The 16,520-nt window shown below is 41.3% G+C and overlaps 1 protein-coding gene across 2 annotated transcripts in view; it reads right to left on the bottom strand.

The window, feature by feature from the left end:
• The window catches only part of SH2B3 (SH2B adaptor protein 3), a 104,288-nt gene that overhangs the window by 19,409 nt on the left and 68,359 nt on the right, over positions 1-16,520 (bottom strand). For both annotated transcript variants that reach the window (XM_072142955.1, XM_072142946.1), the window contains one exon: positions 2,879-2,980. In XM_072142955.1, the coding sequence (XP_071999056.1) occupies positions 2,879-2,980 (102 nt within the window). The remainder of the gene's footprint in view (positions 1-2,878; positions 2,981-16,520) is intronic.

Below are 16,520 nucleotides of genomic sequence, written 5' to 3'. Positions count from 1 at the left end.
TGTGAGGCGAGTAGTTATCATCTACCATCAAGGAATCTGATGGTAGATGTCCTTTAATTATGCATTTATTTATTAAAGCTGACCCACAAAATAAACCTTTTACTTAACCACTCCATAGAGAGTAAGATGCAGACCACCGGTGCAGGACTTCTAAGACCACCAGCATTTGGGACTAGAATGATTGGCAAGGTCATTTTCTAAATGGCCCAAAGAAGTGAATAGTAAGAAGAATAACGCTTTATGCACAATGGAACTTATGCTAGAGCTGCAACTAATAAATTGTAGACAAAACTACACAGCAGAGACAAGGGGAATATATATTAAATTGTCTCAAACAAAAATAGTTCTTGTTTCCCCAACACAACAATCACCAAAACAACCAAAAACAGCAACAGCACCAAAACATCGCCAAATATAGACAAAAAAATGGTATATGAACCCCATTATTTCTTTTACTTTTCATCCATTGATCTGAGATGCATTTCTTGATATAACCACACTGTGAATATACCAAATTTAATGTAGCTAAGCATTTTATGGTGGTTTATAGACAGGTGGTTATACAAAAAAGGTGCACATTCACCACAGAGCAGGGAATATATCACCTTAGTTATGGTGAGTCCCTTGGTCATTCACATCTTCCCAGTGCTGACTATAATAATACATTTATTATCTTACAATATTGCCTCACCGATACAAACAAGTATATATGTAGTAATATACATGATATCAACTTCTATGAACAAGCGTTTTTTGAAAGGGGAAGGAGGAAGTGAATGTAGGAAACATTTAAAAACATGTTTAGATTTTTTTTTTGTTTATATTCCACCCCAAATCTGCAGAGCTTTCTGCAGACAAGGTCCAAACCCACTAACTTCCACTCATTATATTATCACATCCTGCCATGGCAGGACCCGAGCCCGATCTATCGTATTTCTATGCCCCAGGGCTTCCACTCCAGGATGTAATACCTCTAGCTAAGCGATCAGGCTGTTCACAGCATTCATCTAGCTTCCTGCAGAGAAACCTCTGGATACTGTGCTACCCTTCCAGCCTGTTCTACCATTATAATATATGTTTTGTTCTAATCCCTTTAGCTCAATAACTTTAACTTGGTCAATGACCTTCTACATTACTAATTAAGTCTTTGAGGTTAAAATAAGAGCTTTCCTTTACGGTGTCACCTGTGTGTCTTTGTATGCCAGGGTGTAGCTATAGAGGGTTGTAGCAGTCGCTAGTGGCCCACAGGCTAGGGAGGCTGCCACGTAAGCTACATTGGCCAAGGCCCCCTTCATGCAGGGGCCCGCTTCCAATAGATATACAATAGTCCTCAATGTAGCCCACACCAGTCACTCAAGCAATAGTCTCTTAGCAATTATCTGCATCCTAGTCTTTGAGATGCAGATACAAGTGATGATCATGGAAGGGTTCTGACCTCTGCATGCAAAAGACAATGACACCATTGTGCCACCAGCATTACTCCAGGGAGTCTGAAGAATCAAAGATGAAGACATGGAAATGCAGGTAGTTAAGTAACCAATATTTTAGAAGGGGGAATAATATTTAATATTATCAAGTGGGGGCTTTATGTATGTTCATTATTAAGGGGATCGGGTATTTAATTCATTTCAGATGCACTAAAAGGGTGCAATAGCAAGCAATAGTGGCTGCGTGACATGTCCTATATTTTGTGGTGCGGCTGGCTGGCTCAGGCATGGTGCTGAGAGACACAGTGCACTCTGACATAGATCTCTATATGGGAGCCACGATCTGGCCGCAAATTGTGCAGGGCCCCACTCATACGGGTAGCACTACAGTACAATTCATCATGGAGGAAATTTAGTATAATTCAGTAGGTGGCAAATGCTATAGTTGTATAATTCATGAGGAGGCAACTTTATGCAATAATGTATTTTGAAGCAAACATGTCACCAGGAATGCCATTTTTAGCTGTGACAGGTTCCAATAACCTTTGTCAGCATTCTGAATACTACCACTACTTTATAAAACTTTATTTCATATTACTTGGCTTACTGCGAGCAGAGTGTGGCGAGTCCCAGGGAGAAGCAGCTGCCGCAGCCTGTACCTCCTGTGTCTCCTCTTGCATTCTTCCTCATCTCCACACTTATCCAGCTTCTTCCGTCCCTTCCCTGATCCCGTCATGTGAATTAAACAGGCAGGGTAGGTAAGGGGATGTTATGGAGGAGATAAAGAATGACTTCGAAGACGGAGACACAGCACATGGGACTCATCCCACACTGCAATGTAAAAGAGGTGTTGGACATACAAGAATTAATTCAGGGGCTGCTGTATAAAGAATTAATTTGGATGATTCTCTAAATCGCATATACACCGGAATATAACACAGAATGAGTGAAGCATTTACACTGGTCTTTGGACCAACCATAGAACGTAAAGGACATCTAAAGGATTGTAAACCAAGCACACTGACGTACTAATGTGTGCTCCATCTGGCAGTATCTGCTTTTCTGTAGATTCCTATGCCCTTGTTTTTATGAAAAAAACGGTTTTAAAAATTATGTAAATAAGCCTGAGGCCCACACTCATTTGCATAATTTTAAAAAAGCCTTTTTTGTAATAGCCAGGGAATAGGAAAATAAAAGATTGGATCGTGAGCATTGCTATAGTTCACACAAATAGAGAATTGGTCTAATGGATTGCTAACTCTTGATTGACCTATGTCGCAGTGAGCTACCATGCCCTATGCCGGAATGCGCCAACTTGTGCAATTGTTGCTTATACATTTAAAAAGTAATGTGGGTCATTTTGTTACCTATCTAAAGCCCTGTATTTCACTCTAGGTTTACATTTATTATGAATAAGGCCAATAATTTGGTTTTGCTAAAAGATTACATACCTTTAGCACAAATGTGTTAACATTGTCTGGCATCTCCAGGCGTGTGCATTTTCTGATTTCATGGACGGCAGAACATGGAACCCGTAACTTTGGTCTGGAGCACTGCAAGGGAGATATAGATAAGGACACAATATTTTAGTTATTGGGAAGCATCATCTTGCCTTTTCAGCGAAAAAACTAAAGAAGTTGGTTGAACGAGTAGCCACAAGACTCAAGTTTCAGTTTTCTGTTAGCTAAATACCCTATGATGTTTGCACACATAACATATTTCTGGAAAACACAGCAGTTTTTTTTGCAGCCACAGTGACAAGTGGATCCAGCAGGAAGGAGAAGTATCAGTAAGTACATACTTTAATATTTGGTTTAATACCTGGAAACCAATTCTGGCTTTGGCTAAAAAAGAAACTGCAGAATTCAAGGAAACCTGCTGCTGTTTGCATCAAAATCTTTTGCCACTGTGGAAATGGTGCAAAGTTGTAGCATGTTTTCTGCAGCAGAAAATCACTGTGTGAACATAGCATAAAGGTTCTTCCAAACTACAATCAAAACCCACTTATTTATCCTAAAGTGTCAACATGGCAAATTAAGCAGTAACATATTTTTACCTGCTTTGCCTCATATTTAAGTTGTATAAGTACACTGAGTACACCAATACATTGAAAGAAGGAGGGGAAATTTGGATTATCATTGTAGCATCCATCCAGGATGACAGGAAAAATGGAGGGACATGAAGTAGGCGCTCACATGATAAGCCGCCCTGATAACTACACATCCTACACTATACTCTCATCCTGCAGTCTGAGGCCAAGAATGTGTTGTAGCTTGGAGGGCAGGGGGGCACTTATAACTCTTTTCTCTCTCTCTTTCTTGAGACTTTTTAGCGGTTTTGTCCCTTTTTTGCGACTTTTGATGCTGTTTTGCAACAGGTTCATTCATTGCATAAACACTTGAGACAAAAAGCCTCAGAAAAGCAACCGATTTACATGCCAGACTAGACATTTCCAGACTTAAAGGGGTTTGCCCGTGAAAGAAAGTTCTCAGATTTTAATCCCCAAGTGATGTTTACACAGTAAAGATCATTTTTAACTTCTAACTTTGCAATTTCACTGCTGTTATTGCTGTTTTAGCTCCTATAACTCAGTGATGGTAAGTGTAAAACTCAGGAGTGTGGACAGGGGACTCTCTGAGGGGACAAGAAGAAACTTCATGATTCCTCTGTGCTGACAATGTTTATCAGGGTACAGGGTTTATCTACACTTTAATTTAGGTTCTGAAGATTCTACTAATATCTGACACAAATAAAAAGAGAGATGAGACAGATCAGAGTCATGAGATGGATATAAGGAACAATAACACAATCAACTCTGCTGCCTCGCCAATCAATAAAACAGAGTCAGCACTGCTATGTCACCCCTTCCCCTGGGATCCAGAGGTTATCTTGTTGGTGCTGTGTCCTCTCCATGCTGCTAGAATCACGACTGAACCAGGAAGCACCTGTAGTGTGCTGTCTACCTCAAGATGAGCTAGAGAGGATTGTCCAACCATAGTCAGATTTACGGTCAAATCCCAGGGTTACCAAAATCGTATACACCAGAACTGATAGTAAGAAGAATACAGCATTTCACAGATATAATTCCAACATGTCTCTAACATTTAATTAGATAAATGTCCCCCCAGGAGTCTGGTCAACTCTGTGATAAGGGAAATGGCCTGGGTGCACACAGTGTGACTCTTAGTGCCGCCTCTGCCACCCGAGCCATAGGTTCGCCACCACTGCTGTAAAGTATATCTTACTAAATGTGGCACTATATGGCTGCCTGCATACTCAAATCCACATCAATCCATAAACATAAAAAAGTCTAAATCGTCTGATGTGTTTTATGCCTTGATGTTGTTGTGGCAGGAAGGAAGAGCATGATTTCCGTCCACACTGCAATGATCATAAATCTGTGGAATCTGCAGATTTTTTTTCATAATTTAAGCTAATGAGTTGATCAGTGTCACAGGATGGCGCTAGTGAACAATTACCTCTGGAGAGTCAGGCAAATCCACCAAGCAGTGAATGGTATATACACATATCAAACTCAAGACTGTGGACCAATTCTGACCTGGCAGCTCATTTTATGTGGTCCACTAGGTCTGCAGCATGTATAGATCTGATTCAGTTTGTAGATGCATCACCATAACAGCGATGGCCAGATCTTCAGCTGACTTGTTCTCATTCCCCCATATGCTCCAAGTGTTACTGCTACGCAATAAAATCAATGCTTGTAACAGGCGCACAGCAAAGGCCGGCAGTGATGGACGGCGTCGTGGGTGAAAGGGAGTGCTGGAGGAATGACTATAAACATGATTATTATTTTTATGGCTTACACCCCCCAGCCATATATTTTTTTAAATTCCCATACAACCTGGTAGGTTGACTTGGGACCCTAGATCATCTACAAGTCCGTATGTCCTATATGACAGCTGACATTGGTGTCAACTAAAAGAATAAGCATTTATACTCACTTCTGAGGATCCTGTGCTCGTGCAGGCACCAGAAGCTCTGGACAATTATAAATGTTTGTTCTTTTTATTCAAACAAGTACAAAATTCAACCAGGCCAATTTAGGACACTAATTCCCCGGTCCATAAGGACCTGTGGGTGGTTTATGGTCCCAAATTGCCCTGACAGGTTTCCTTTAAAGCCTCACAGAACAAGTACTATTGGTCTGGGAACATTTTAATGGGCATAAGGTAAAAAGGCTTCACCATTAGATTTAAGCTGGCTGCGAGGGAATGTGTTCGGCCTGTGGAAATGGACTAGTGTGTTAGTCCGTGGGAGCTAGTAACTGCCTAGTAACCGGTAATAGACAAACTCTGTACTTTCCGACACTCCCAAAGTAGTGAATGGAGCGGCAAGATGCTTGACCAACCTGCAGCTCCATCAGGTGATGGCAGTTGGACCCCCAACAATCAGATTGTTATCCCCGATAACAATCAAACTTGGTACAGCCCCTAAAAATGCGAGGTGGACGCATGTCTCAGTAAGGGCAGGGAGTTCTGCTGAGAAATAAGATTACATTGGAAGGAAGCACTCTGTAAGAAGATGACCTGCAATGCTACTATAAAAGGCAAAAGGAAGGCAAAGACAAGCGTTCTCCCACTGCAGAAAGTAGTGGAGGAGGATTACAAGTACAGAAGGCTGTTTCACAGACAATGATCTAAACTTCATAAGAAAAGGAGGACAAAATGAATACAAAGCAATAGACAACATACAAGTGAAGTGTTAGTGAAGAAAAAGTCATTTATGTAAAGGCGTATGAAAAGTTGTAAAGATGAAGTAATATTTAAGTGTAATGCACTGTTGGGGTTAACAATGTCCAGTCCAAGGTATATAATCCTGGACATGACGCTGTGTCTGTATGCTCTGGTTATAGTAATGGAGCAGGGGGAGAATAGGCAGAAGCTTCTTTTACAAAGCACATTTTTGTCCTTATTAGGAAGTATAAGCCCTTTTGATTAATATGACAAGAGTTGGATGAGAGAAACTCAATACAGACTTGGGTATTGCCTTTATTATGCAGACAATATAGTGACATTTTGCTAAATTTGTTTAGTTAAAAAAAAGGGCCATTGAAAACAATATTCAGGAGAAATAGATTACACACAATTTCCAGGGTCTTCACCAAATACACACAGTGAAACAAACAACTAAATAACAAGAAAATACCAAAAAAAAAGTTGGATCCTTAACAACTGTAGTTCATAAAAGGATTATTGCCTAGTTACACAATGACCCACATTTATTAAAGCCCCTGCACCAGTTTTCTGTCTGACTTTCCAGTGCTTGCACATATATTTATAAAGTGTCTGCGACCATTTTGTGTTGCTGTACTATACCTGACACAACACAAAATTCTGCACTGAAAGGGGTTTGAACCCTGCGCCACATTTATAATGCAGTGTCTTACAGAATTGTGTTGCACGCCCTATGTTAAAGGTGCATCAAAAAAGTTGAGCCTGGGGCACCGCATTCATTAAGAATGTGCACCAGAAATCCTGAATCTGGCGCACCCAGCACTATACACAGGTAAACTGCACCTAGTACAGACTTTTTTTGATTAATGGTTTAGTGGTTTTATTATTTGGACTTTAGTCCGCTCCCTGTGTGAGCTCCGTAAAAGCCATTATGACCAGCGTCCGGCACAGATGTACATATTAAACCTGCCTCATCCTTTCCACAGGAAACCTCTGCTGTCTCCAGAAAGTTCTGGCCTACGCAACCTGTGTGTGTTTTTCACATAAACCAGTGCTTCATTCCAAAACGTGTGTTGAACTAAAAGCAGGGATCTGATTCTGAAACCAGCAATGGTCCCTATGGGTAGTTTTAACACTTTAGTAGCTGGAAAGTTCAGAAACTTACTGCTGGCACTCGGCGGCTTATCTGGATGGGCCTCCTCTTCTATTATACATGTCTCTAGCAAACTCTAAGCTAATGTTTCCAATTAACAGAATGAAACGGATATGTTCCGCTAATACTCCCACTGTGGGAATTGCCTGACAGGAAAACACTGGTGCAAAATTGTCTCTCTACGTTTTAACCCATTAGTGCTCAAGAAATATTACATTCATTGGTAAAACTTTTTATTGTCAGTATTGTCAACTACTGTACTAGCAGCAGAAGTACTGGTACCAAAACACTTATAAATAACTCAAGCACTTAGATTCTACAGATTATTATATTCTATACCCTGATATGAAGACAGCAGGTCACGCATGCGCCATACGTGGCTATCTCCTTTAGTGCCATAGAAAGGAATTGAGCAGCTGGCTTATTTGAGACTGGATGCTTTCTTCATCTTGGGATACAACGGTGGTACAACAAAATGGGGGTCCCATAACTGAGTCCCTACCGATCAGCAACTTAATCTCTATCCTGTATCTCTATCCCTGAGCCTTATCTCTGGATAGTAACTGGAAAGGCTGTCCTGTGAGTTCCATTACTCCTGGTTTTGCCTCATAATAACTGAAGCAAATAAGTAAAGCCATAATGAAGATGTGAACAGGCCCGTAAACTAGAAAGTCTTTTGCTGCGCCAGATTTATCATCCAGCATTAGATATAGTGAGAAATTTGGCGCAGCAGAAGACTACTTTAAGGCTTTGCATCATCTATTAGTTGGTCTAGTTTACGGAGCCAAATTTTGGCACATAAACTTAATTTTTTAGGTCCACTGACGTTTTGCTGTGAGCTCTTGCCCCCTTTGTCATAGCAGTCACAAAAGTGTCCAAAAAACTATGTAAAAGCCTTGATAAACAAGGTATAAAATATTTTCAAAAGTTTTTTGTGCCGTGAATGACGCAGAAATCTGGCACAAGTAGAATGATGAATCTCCCCAACATGTGACCAGCATCTTTGGCATACAAAAAAACATGGCATATAAAAATGCTGATGTCAAGCCTTATCTTATCCTCAGTATTGATAAGGCTTGACAAAAGGATTTGTTTTGTATTTACAAGTATAAGGTCCTTCTATAGTCCATACTTTCGTTGAATAAGGTAGCAAACAAGAGTTTGATACATGCAAAATCCAACATTAAAAAGCTTAGCATTTGGAAGTTGCGTTATGCATTTATTCATGCTTCCACTGGAGAACGTTAGTGCTGTAGGGGGCACCATTACTGCTGTACCAATGCATGGTAATGCTTCAGTTCCGCAGATACTGACACAGCTATACTTTCCATTAAAAATATATTCTATTCTGGAATTTGCACATGGAACGTACACTACTGCACATTGTACACCAGATGTGCATATTATTGTAGCTCAGCCCCATTCACTTACAAGGGACTTATCTGCAACCAGACCCCTGTATGGTATAACATTGGCCTATGCAGCTAAAGTGAAGTTCAATCTGTGCAAGCAACAAATCAAATCTGTTTATAGTTCACAGACCGCTGCAAACCGGAACTGAACTGACATGCTGAGTTCAGTCCCGGTTTGCAGCGTTCGGGCCGTGCGATCAGCGCAGCATGTGTTGCAAGTGTGATGCGAGTTCATCACATCTCAGTCGCTAGTATAGAAGGGGCCTATTAATGGATTTTTCAATGATTAAAACAGAATATGAAGGGATATGGCAGAATTGAAGCAAATGAGAAATCCTTCTTTCCTGAAAAAAAACATACGGTAATCTACATAGCAGACATCACATTTGCTATTGAAGTTTGTGGATTTTCAATAATGCTTACAAGTTCTTAAAAGCCAGCATTGTCAGTGCACTGTCCAGTACCAATGGTCAGAGCCTGGGGACAGGCAATAATGAGAATAGATTATTGTTTCTCCTGCAGGCTGATGGATGAGGGATTACTGGAATGAACTGGACTTATTTTGCCAGGTTTGTGACTCTATAGTTCAGCTGCATAAAAACTATGCTAGTGGTCTATTGGATTTAGATAAGGTTACATGGTCTTTTTTAAGGAAAAGAAAAACTTAGCTGCTTTACAACTAAAACAATCATTACTAATGTCCACAAGTTGTATGTGGTATCACATCCCCCCCCCCCCCCGGATATTGGCTCTGAGCTGCAATGCCACAACTGTCCTGTAGACGTGGTATTTTTAGAAGAATCTACCATTATCTCATAATGGAAATCCCTTTAAGTATGTACTCCCATCTCAACATTTATGTTACAGTTTCTCCACTAACTTTTACAATAATAACGTGAATAGAGAGACTTAAGTATCGGTTAGGCCGATTGCTTAGGAATGAGTGCGGTCGTAGAAACTCGTTCCACATGCTGGAGGGATTTCCCACACCGAAACTTGGACCCCTGGACCGTACTTACATGCAACGTTCAGTCCGAGAAATCCTAAGCAAGTTTCTGAACTCTCTTGTGGGCAAACGGCCGTACAATTTTGGTAGGAATTGCATCTATCAAGCATTTATGGCAGATTTTATGAAAAATAGCCATAATTGTCAAGATGTAAGGTAAACAGTTGACATGACCCATGTGCCCCCATCACAAGCCAGGCTTGTGTATTTTATACATATCATATCTCATGTCAATTACGTATATGCACCGTCTATAGGAGACTTGTCTTCTACCCTTTTCCCCTCTTTTGATACTTTGTATTATAGTACAGACTGTAGGGGGGCACACTTTATCAGCCTCATCTCTGAACAAGGTCATGTTGTGGAGGAGGACTCAAAACTAGGCCTCCCCTTTGTACAGTACATTATTTTAAGGGCTTTCAACTATTCTAACCATTTTTTTTGAGGACTTGACTGTTCTTCTGCACTTAATTTTTTTGGGTATTTTGATATATTTAACCCCTATCCGTAAATTGACATAATAGCAAGGAAAGGGTGTATGGAAAAGGCTCACCGATCGCAGATGTTAACCCTTTACATGCCATCATGTTTGTAACCGCTGACAACATATGGGGACCACCATCTTGGCTGTGATTGTTGCTCTCCATTAGGTTATTGAGAGTGGCAATCCATCGCCATGACACTCTGGGGTTTTTATATGCCGGTGGCACATTGTAACGGATCATGTGCAAAATTGCCATATACAGCTACACTTTACTAACCGGTCTAAAAAAAATATGTTTTAAACATTATTAGTTGCCACATCCCAAAAGTACAGTTCAATCTATATATAAAAACAAAAAATAGCCTCCAAATGTCCAAAATGCTACTTTTTTGTCATTTTGCAACTATTTTTTTTCCCTACAAAACATTTTACATTTATATATTGCACTAACCCAAAGAATTAAGGAGAGGTGTCATTTGGAGCCCATAGTAAAAGCCATAAAAAAACAGGGCATTATTTTGCCCAGTTCACTTTATTTGGAATTTTTTTCCCTGCTTAGCATGGAAAATTAAATGCAGGCACTAGGAAGTACAATTTGTTACACATAAAGCTTCGTACACAGAAAAATTTTTAAAAAAGTTATAGATTTTTTAAAGAAGGGGAGCAAAAAAATGTGAACGCAAAAATGAAAAAGGGCTTCAGTGGGAAGGGGTTAATAAAATATTGTTAAAGTAAGTTGCTGCTTTCCCCAACTTTATGATTGGAACTCGCTTTTAGGCTACATGCACACTGCCATGTGCCTGGTGCACCATAGCACGGCGGGCACACGGCAGCGCGGGGAGAGGAGGAGCGCAGCTCACCCCCGCCCCTCTCCATAGCGATGTATGGCCGCGGCGCCATAATACGGGAAAAGATAGGACATGTCCTATCTTTTCCTGGTCTACGGAGCAGTACGGTGCTGCACGTGTGCTGCACCGTACCGCTCCCGTAGGGCGCCGCAAGCCCATAGAAGTGTATGGGGGATGTATATCAGCCGCATATACGTCGGCCGTATATACATCCCCCATACTGTAGTGTGAATGCAGCCTTATTTTCTTCATTCTAGTGTGGTGTCCCCCCATTCACTCTTTTCTTTATATATGTTAAGATAAGAGTATCCCATGACACTGCGTTCACATGTTCCATTTAAGTTGAATTATTAAATGAAGTTCAGAGGCTGTGGGGGAGGAGCCTGTCCTGATTGAATTGCATTGACATTGCACAAACGCAATGTTAAGAGTGCATTTGTGATTTTTTTTATAATAATAAAAATTCCTTCATTTATATAGCGCACACAGATTATGCAGCGCTACACAAAGCATTGGGGCACATTTACTAAGAATGTAGGAAACTGCACTTAAAGTGCTCTGCTTGTGTATAATGCTGGCTGCGCCAGATTAATTAAGAACGTGTGCCAGAAATCATGAATCTGTCACTTCCCTGCACTGACCCGACAGAGTTCACCAACTTTTTTGTGGTGCACCTTTACATAGGGCGTGCAACAGACTTTGCATGTTAAATCCAGCACATGGTCCAACTGAGCAGCGGAATGCCCCCAAGTGCATGGCGGCTAGTGCAGCTACACCACAAAATGGTCGCGTACAACACATTTGTGGTGCAGACACTTCGTAAATACCTGTTCAAGCACTTTACACCTACAAGAACATGCAAAGTTCGACAGAAAACGGGCGCAAACCCCTTAGTAAATGTGCCCCATTATCTTAATATTACGTTTACTTAAACACATTGTAAATTAATTATTTACACAACGCTATTAGGCCAAGCTCCTCCCCACAGGCTTCGACTGGTGTTCTAAATGCATGAAAGCACCCTTAAAGACTACAGGATGGATAGCTGTTATGCAGCTATAGGGCCATTTAAAATGAAGATTATCTACGTCTCTCTCTGGTCCCCCATGGAGGTCACTGATGAGGCCTATGACCGGCTGCACTGAAAACAGAGGTGAGGTAAATGTTGTAATCATCGTACTGTGCCGAGCCTTATAAAATGACAAAGCATGCTTTATCTTTTGTCATACGTACGGTGTGGCTGCACGGCTCCCTATGGAGAGGGGAGAGGTGTGGAGCCCTCCCTGTTCCCCTTCTCCAGCCGGCCGTATGCTTCCTCCAAGTGCCGGACCGTGTGTAAAAGGGGCCATAGTTTCACTACACTACACAAACCATGAAAGTGGACAAACCCTGTAATGAGGCTGCCCAGAATTACAAAATACATATATTTCTATAAATAGCATTGCACCTGTCTATGGGCTGTCTTTGCCATTGAAGCTCATCTCTGATTGATATGAATTACTAAGCTGCAATACTACTCGCCCTGACCCATGGACAGTTGTGTATTTTATTCCTACAAAAGAGGTGGTGATTTTTGGTTTTGTCTTACACATGGCTTGTAAAATCTTTACATGGCGGAATTCTGTCAGTAGTCAGTAGTTTGTATAAACAGCACTTCTTTCTGACAGGGACCCCCATAAATTAGCATGTTCTCCCCTATCCTGGGAATAGGAAATAATATTAAATCTTTGCCCAACCCAACAGTGTGTAAGAGGCCCTAAACAAGGCCCGTTCTACATATTTCTGTGCTCTTTGCACTCACTTATGGTAGCCAGATTTTCCAGTAAAAATACTGACAACATGATTACATTATGGAGCTGTCTTCTGAGATTATGTGATGGGGTTCCTTGCATCATATATAACGATAATGCTTGGCCTCCCATTCCCAGAACAGTTTTGGTCCAGTGATGCTGTGTTTTTGGCTTGTAATCAGTAATTAAAGAGAACCCGTCATGCAAAATAACCCCCCTAAACTAAATATATTTTCATAAACTGCCATTAGAGAGCATTGCATCTATCCCTTCATTGTCCCTCTATATGCCTGTAAACCTAAGCAATGAGGTCCTAAAGCTGTATGCAAATGACCTGTGAAATGTCCAATGAAGAATTAGCATATTCAAGCTGTCCACTCTATTCATGAGTGGGAGGCACAGCCACACCCCCAGTGCTTGACTGACAGCCTGTATAATGATGTGAGGCTGTATAATGATGTGCTTCCTGGTGCTGGTGCCCACGCCCCCCTGCAGCCTGTGTGTGAATGTGTGTGTGTTTAGGAGAGATACAGCAGCTCCAGGCAGCAGCCATGTTACAGCAGAACATGTCAGATTCACGTGTAGCTGATGTCTGTGTATCACACATGTGTATTAGGAGGATGCAGCATGTCAGCAGATGCACTAACTATGCTTTACTATACATTACACACAGACATGAGCAGGGGGAGGAGAGGGGAGGGGGAACAGGGGTGACATCACTGCCTCTGACCATGTGACCAGCCTCATTTACATAATAAAGAATAGATGATTTTATAATGAATAATGTATGAAATAACTAGATAAAGGCTGGGATGGATCCTTGTGAGCTGCTCCAACAGGAAGAGGTGACAGGACAAGTGGCAGAGACCTGATGACAGGTGTCCTTTAAGTATGATGCAAGGATGCCCTGTTGCCAGTCAAACTGCAGCATTGATACAAATTAATTGATCCTCCGCCTCTACGTTCACCTACTCCAAGAATAAGAAAAAACGTGGTACCCTTCCAATCTAAAAGTTCAGTACTCACGGGAACAGTCCTTAGTCCATACTCAATGTCCTCAATTTTCTGTGCATAGGGCATAGAAGTCCTCTTATGAGGTGCGATGTTTCAGCTCCTAGGAATTTCGGAGGTAGCGCGTAGCCTCTGTGCTGCTCCTAATTCCTCCCGCCAGGGGACTTGTTCCTCCACTTTTTGTTCCGTTCTCCTCGTTCCTTCCCCTGATTGCTGTTCGAGGTAGGAAGAAAAGGCAAAAAACGATAGTGCAGTACTTTTCAGTTTCTTAAAAACAATTTTATTACAAATACTCACAAGAGTAGAAGATAAAAAGGCCTTAATATAAAAGAACACGCTCGGTACAACTGCCCGACAACTGCCGAGTTTCGCCTGCACCATCGTTTTTTAGAAAAGTACTGCACCATCGTTTTTTGCCTTTTCTTCCTACCTTGAACAGCAATCAGGGGAAGGAACGAGGAGAACGGAACGAAAAGTGGAGGAACAAGTCCCCTGGTGGGAGGAATTAGGAGCAGCACAGAGGCTACGCGCTACCTCTGAAATTCCTAGGAGGGACGCCGTGGCAAAACATCGCACCTCATAAGAGGACTTCTATGCCCTATGCACAGAAAATTGAGGACATTGGGGTAGATTTATCAAGTGTCTGAGAGTCAGAATATTTCTAATTGCCCACGGCAACCAATCACAGCTCAACTTTCATTTTATAAGTGCTCATGAATATTTTAAAGGGAAGCTGTGATTGGTTGCCATGGGCAACTAGAAATATTCTGACTACCCCATTGGGGTAGATTTATCAAGTGTCTGAAAGTCAGAATATTTCTAGTTGCCCATGGCAACCAATCACAGCTCCCCTTTAAAATATTCATGAGCACTTATAAAATGAAAGTTGAGCTGTGAATGGTTGCCGTGGGCAACTAGAAATATTCTGACTTTCAGACACTTGATAAATCTACCCCATTGGGTATAGACTAAGGACTGTCCCCGTGAGTACTGAACTTTTAGATTGGAAGGGTACCACGTTTTTTCTTATTTTTGGAGTAGGTGAACGTAGAGGAGGAGGATCAATTAATTTGTATTGATAACATAAGGTTTTTTGGATCTTTTAACCTGTATCCTCCTTGCGCCGTTCCCTCTATTCATCTGCGAGCAAGGGTAATCATATTGTTGTTATTTAAAACTGCAGCATTGAACTGCATAAGTTATTACAGTGTCTGCACTGCAGTTGTATGATGCAAGGACTCCCATTCCGTACAATGTGTTCACTCCACGGGATGGGACCAATTTACAGGTCTGTTTCCACAGGCTGCACAGAGGATGAGGGGATTCAACTGCTGGGCTTCCATTTAAGTTAAGGGATAGTTGTGCATGCATTCTTCTCATTAGTTTGAGAAGGCTGGAGATAGCAGCGTAATGTGCCTTGGTTTTTGTAATCCAAGTATTCTAACCTGCTCTGATAAGAACACTTATTGTATGTCTTTTTGTTTTCAGCCATGGGCACCTCATGTACTAATAACTTACCTATAGGAAAGGGCATTGTTTGTGGGGATGCTTATCACCCAAGTGATAAGCTTTTATACATTGTAGTCCGAGCTGGAAGAACACAGTTCACTTTATGAAGACCAGGCTAGATAAGAAATAATCCTTCCCAGGAAATTCCAATGCATTGCAAAGCTTTGGGGAGGTAATGGGTGGATGACGTAGGCCAATGACTTTATAAAGCTCGGTATGTAGTGCTCCCATTTATAACACAATACACTACTATGCTAATGAAAACAACATTCCCAATTTCTACACACTTTAAATATGCAATCAGACACAGATAGTTTAGAAAATCTGTACATAAAAATGTAAAAATGTTAGAATGTCCACAATGTCAGAATGTGTTGAATATCAATGATCATGTTCACACATTCAGGCTATGCACAAGTACTGTTCTGGCTTCCTCCAATGGTTAGCCCATTAGGTCCAGTATTTATACACAGCTTATGCTTATAGGGAATGTCTATCTTATGAGTAGCCGAGCAAAACATAGAAATGCTTCCTGGTCCCTACTTGTCTGACTTCAGATCTGTCTTCACACAGTGGAAATGCCTGCTCCACCGGTCACCATGATGATTACCCAAAATTGAACAATGTCACCAATCGATACTAAGCCCTATGTCGTAGGTAGGTATATTGGATGTACAAACTATGTACCCTGAGTCCCGAGGGCTTGAACGAAGCATCAGAAGCAGTGGTGTAAGCTCAAGCCTGATGCCAGTTCATCCAAGTTTCATTCCCACACGATAGTCTTTTGTCCTATTTTGGCCACCGTAGTTGATCCATTGCACTGAACTCCATCCGCTCCAACAGTGTACTGCAGCATCACTTCTGCCCACAAAGGCGTCAAAATGCGTCCCAGTAGTGGTCCACGATTAAGTAAGGCAAGAATAAGAAATCTAACCTGTCAAAATATGTCTTTTTTATATAATAAGCTGTATGTCCAAGTATGATGAATTGTACCGAATATAAGTGTAATGTATGCCTTTATATAAGTGTATGTTCGTCTAAACAATCAAGTTGTTGAGGTACAATGGAGCAAACACCCATCGCTAACACCCACAATCAGCATTAACAAGCCAGCAGCGCACGGAATGGCGTTGCAGTGACAGCCTGGGTCACACAAAGATCTGAGGCTGTCATGTTTTAGGTTATC

Source organism: Engystomops pustulosus, chromosome 1, assembly GCF_040894005.1.
Source record: "Engystomops pustulosus chromosome 1, aEngPut4.maternal, whole genome shotgun sequence".
NCBI classification, from domain to species: Eukaryota; Metazoa; Chordata; class Amphibia; order Anura; family Leptodactylidae; genus Engystomops; species Engystomops pustulosus.
Note: the sequence above shows the minus strand (reverse complement) of the source record. Positions and strands in the feature narration are given on the sequence as shown.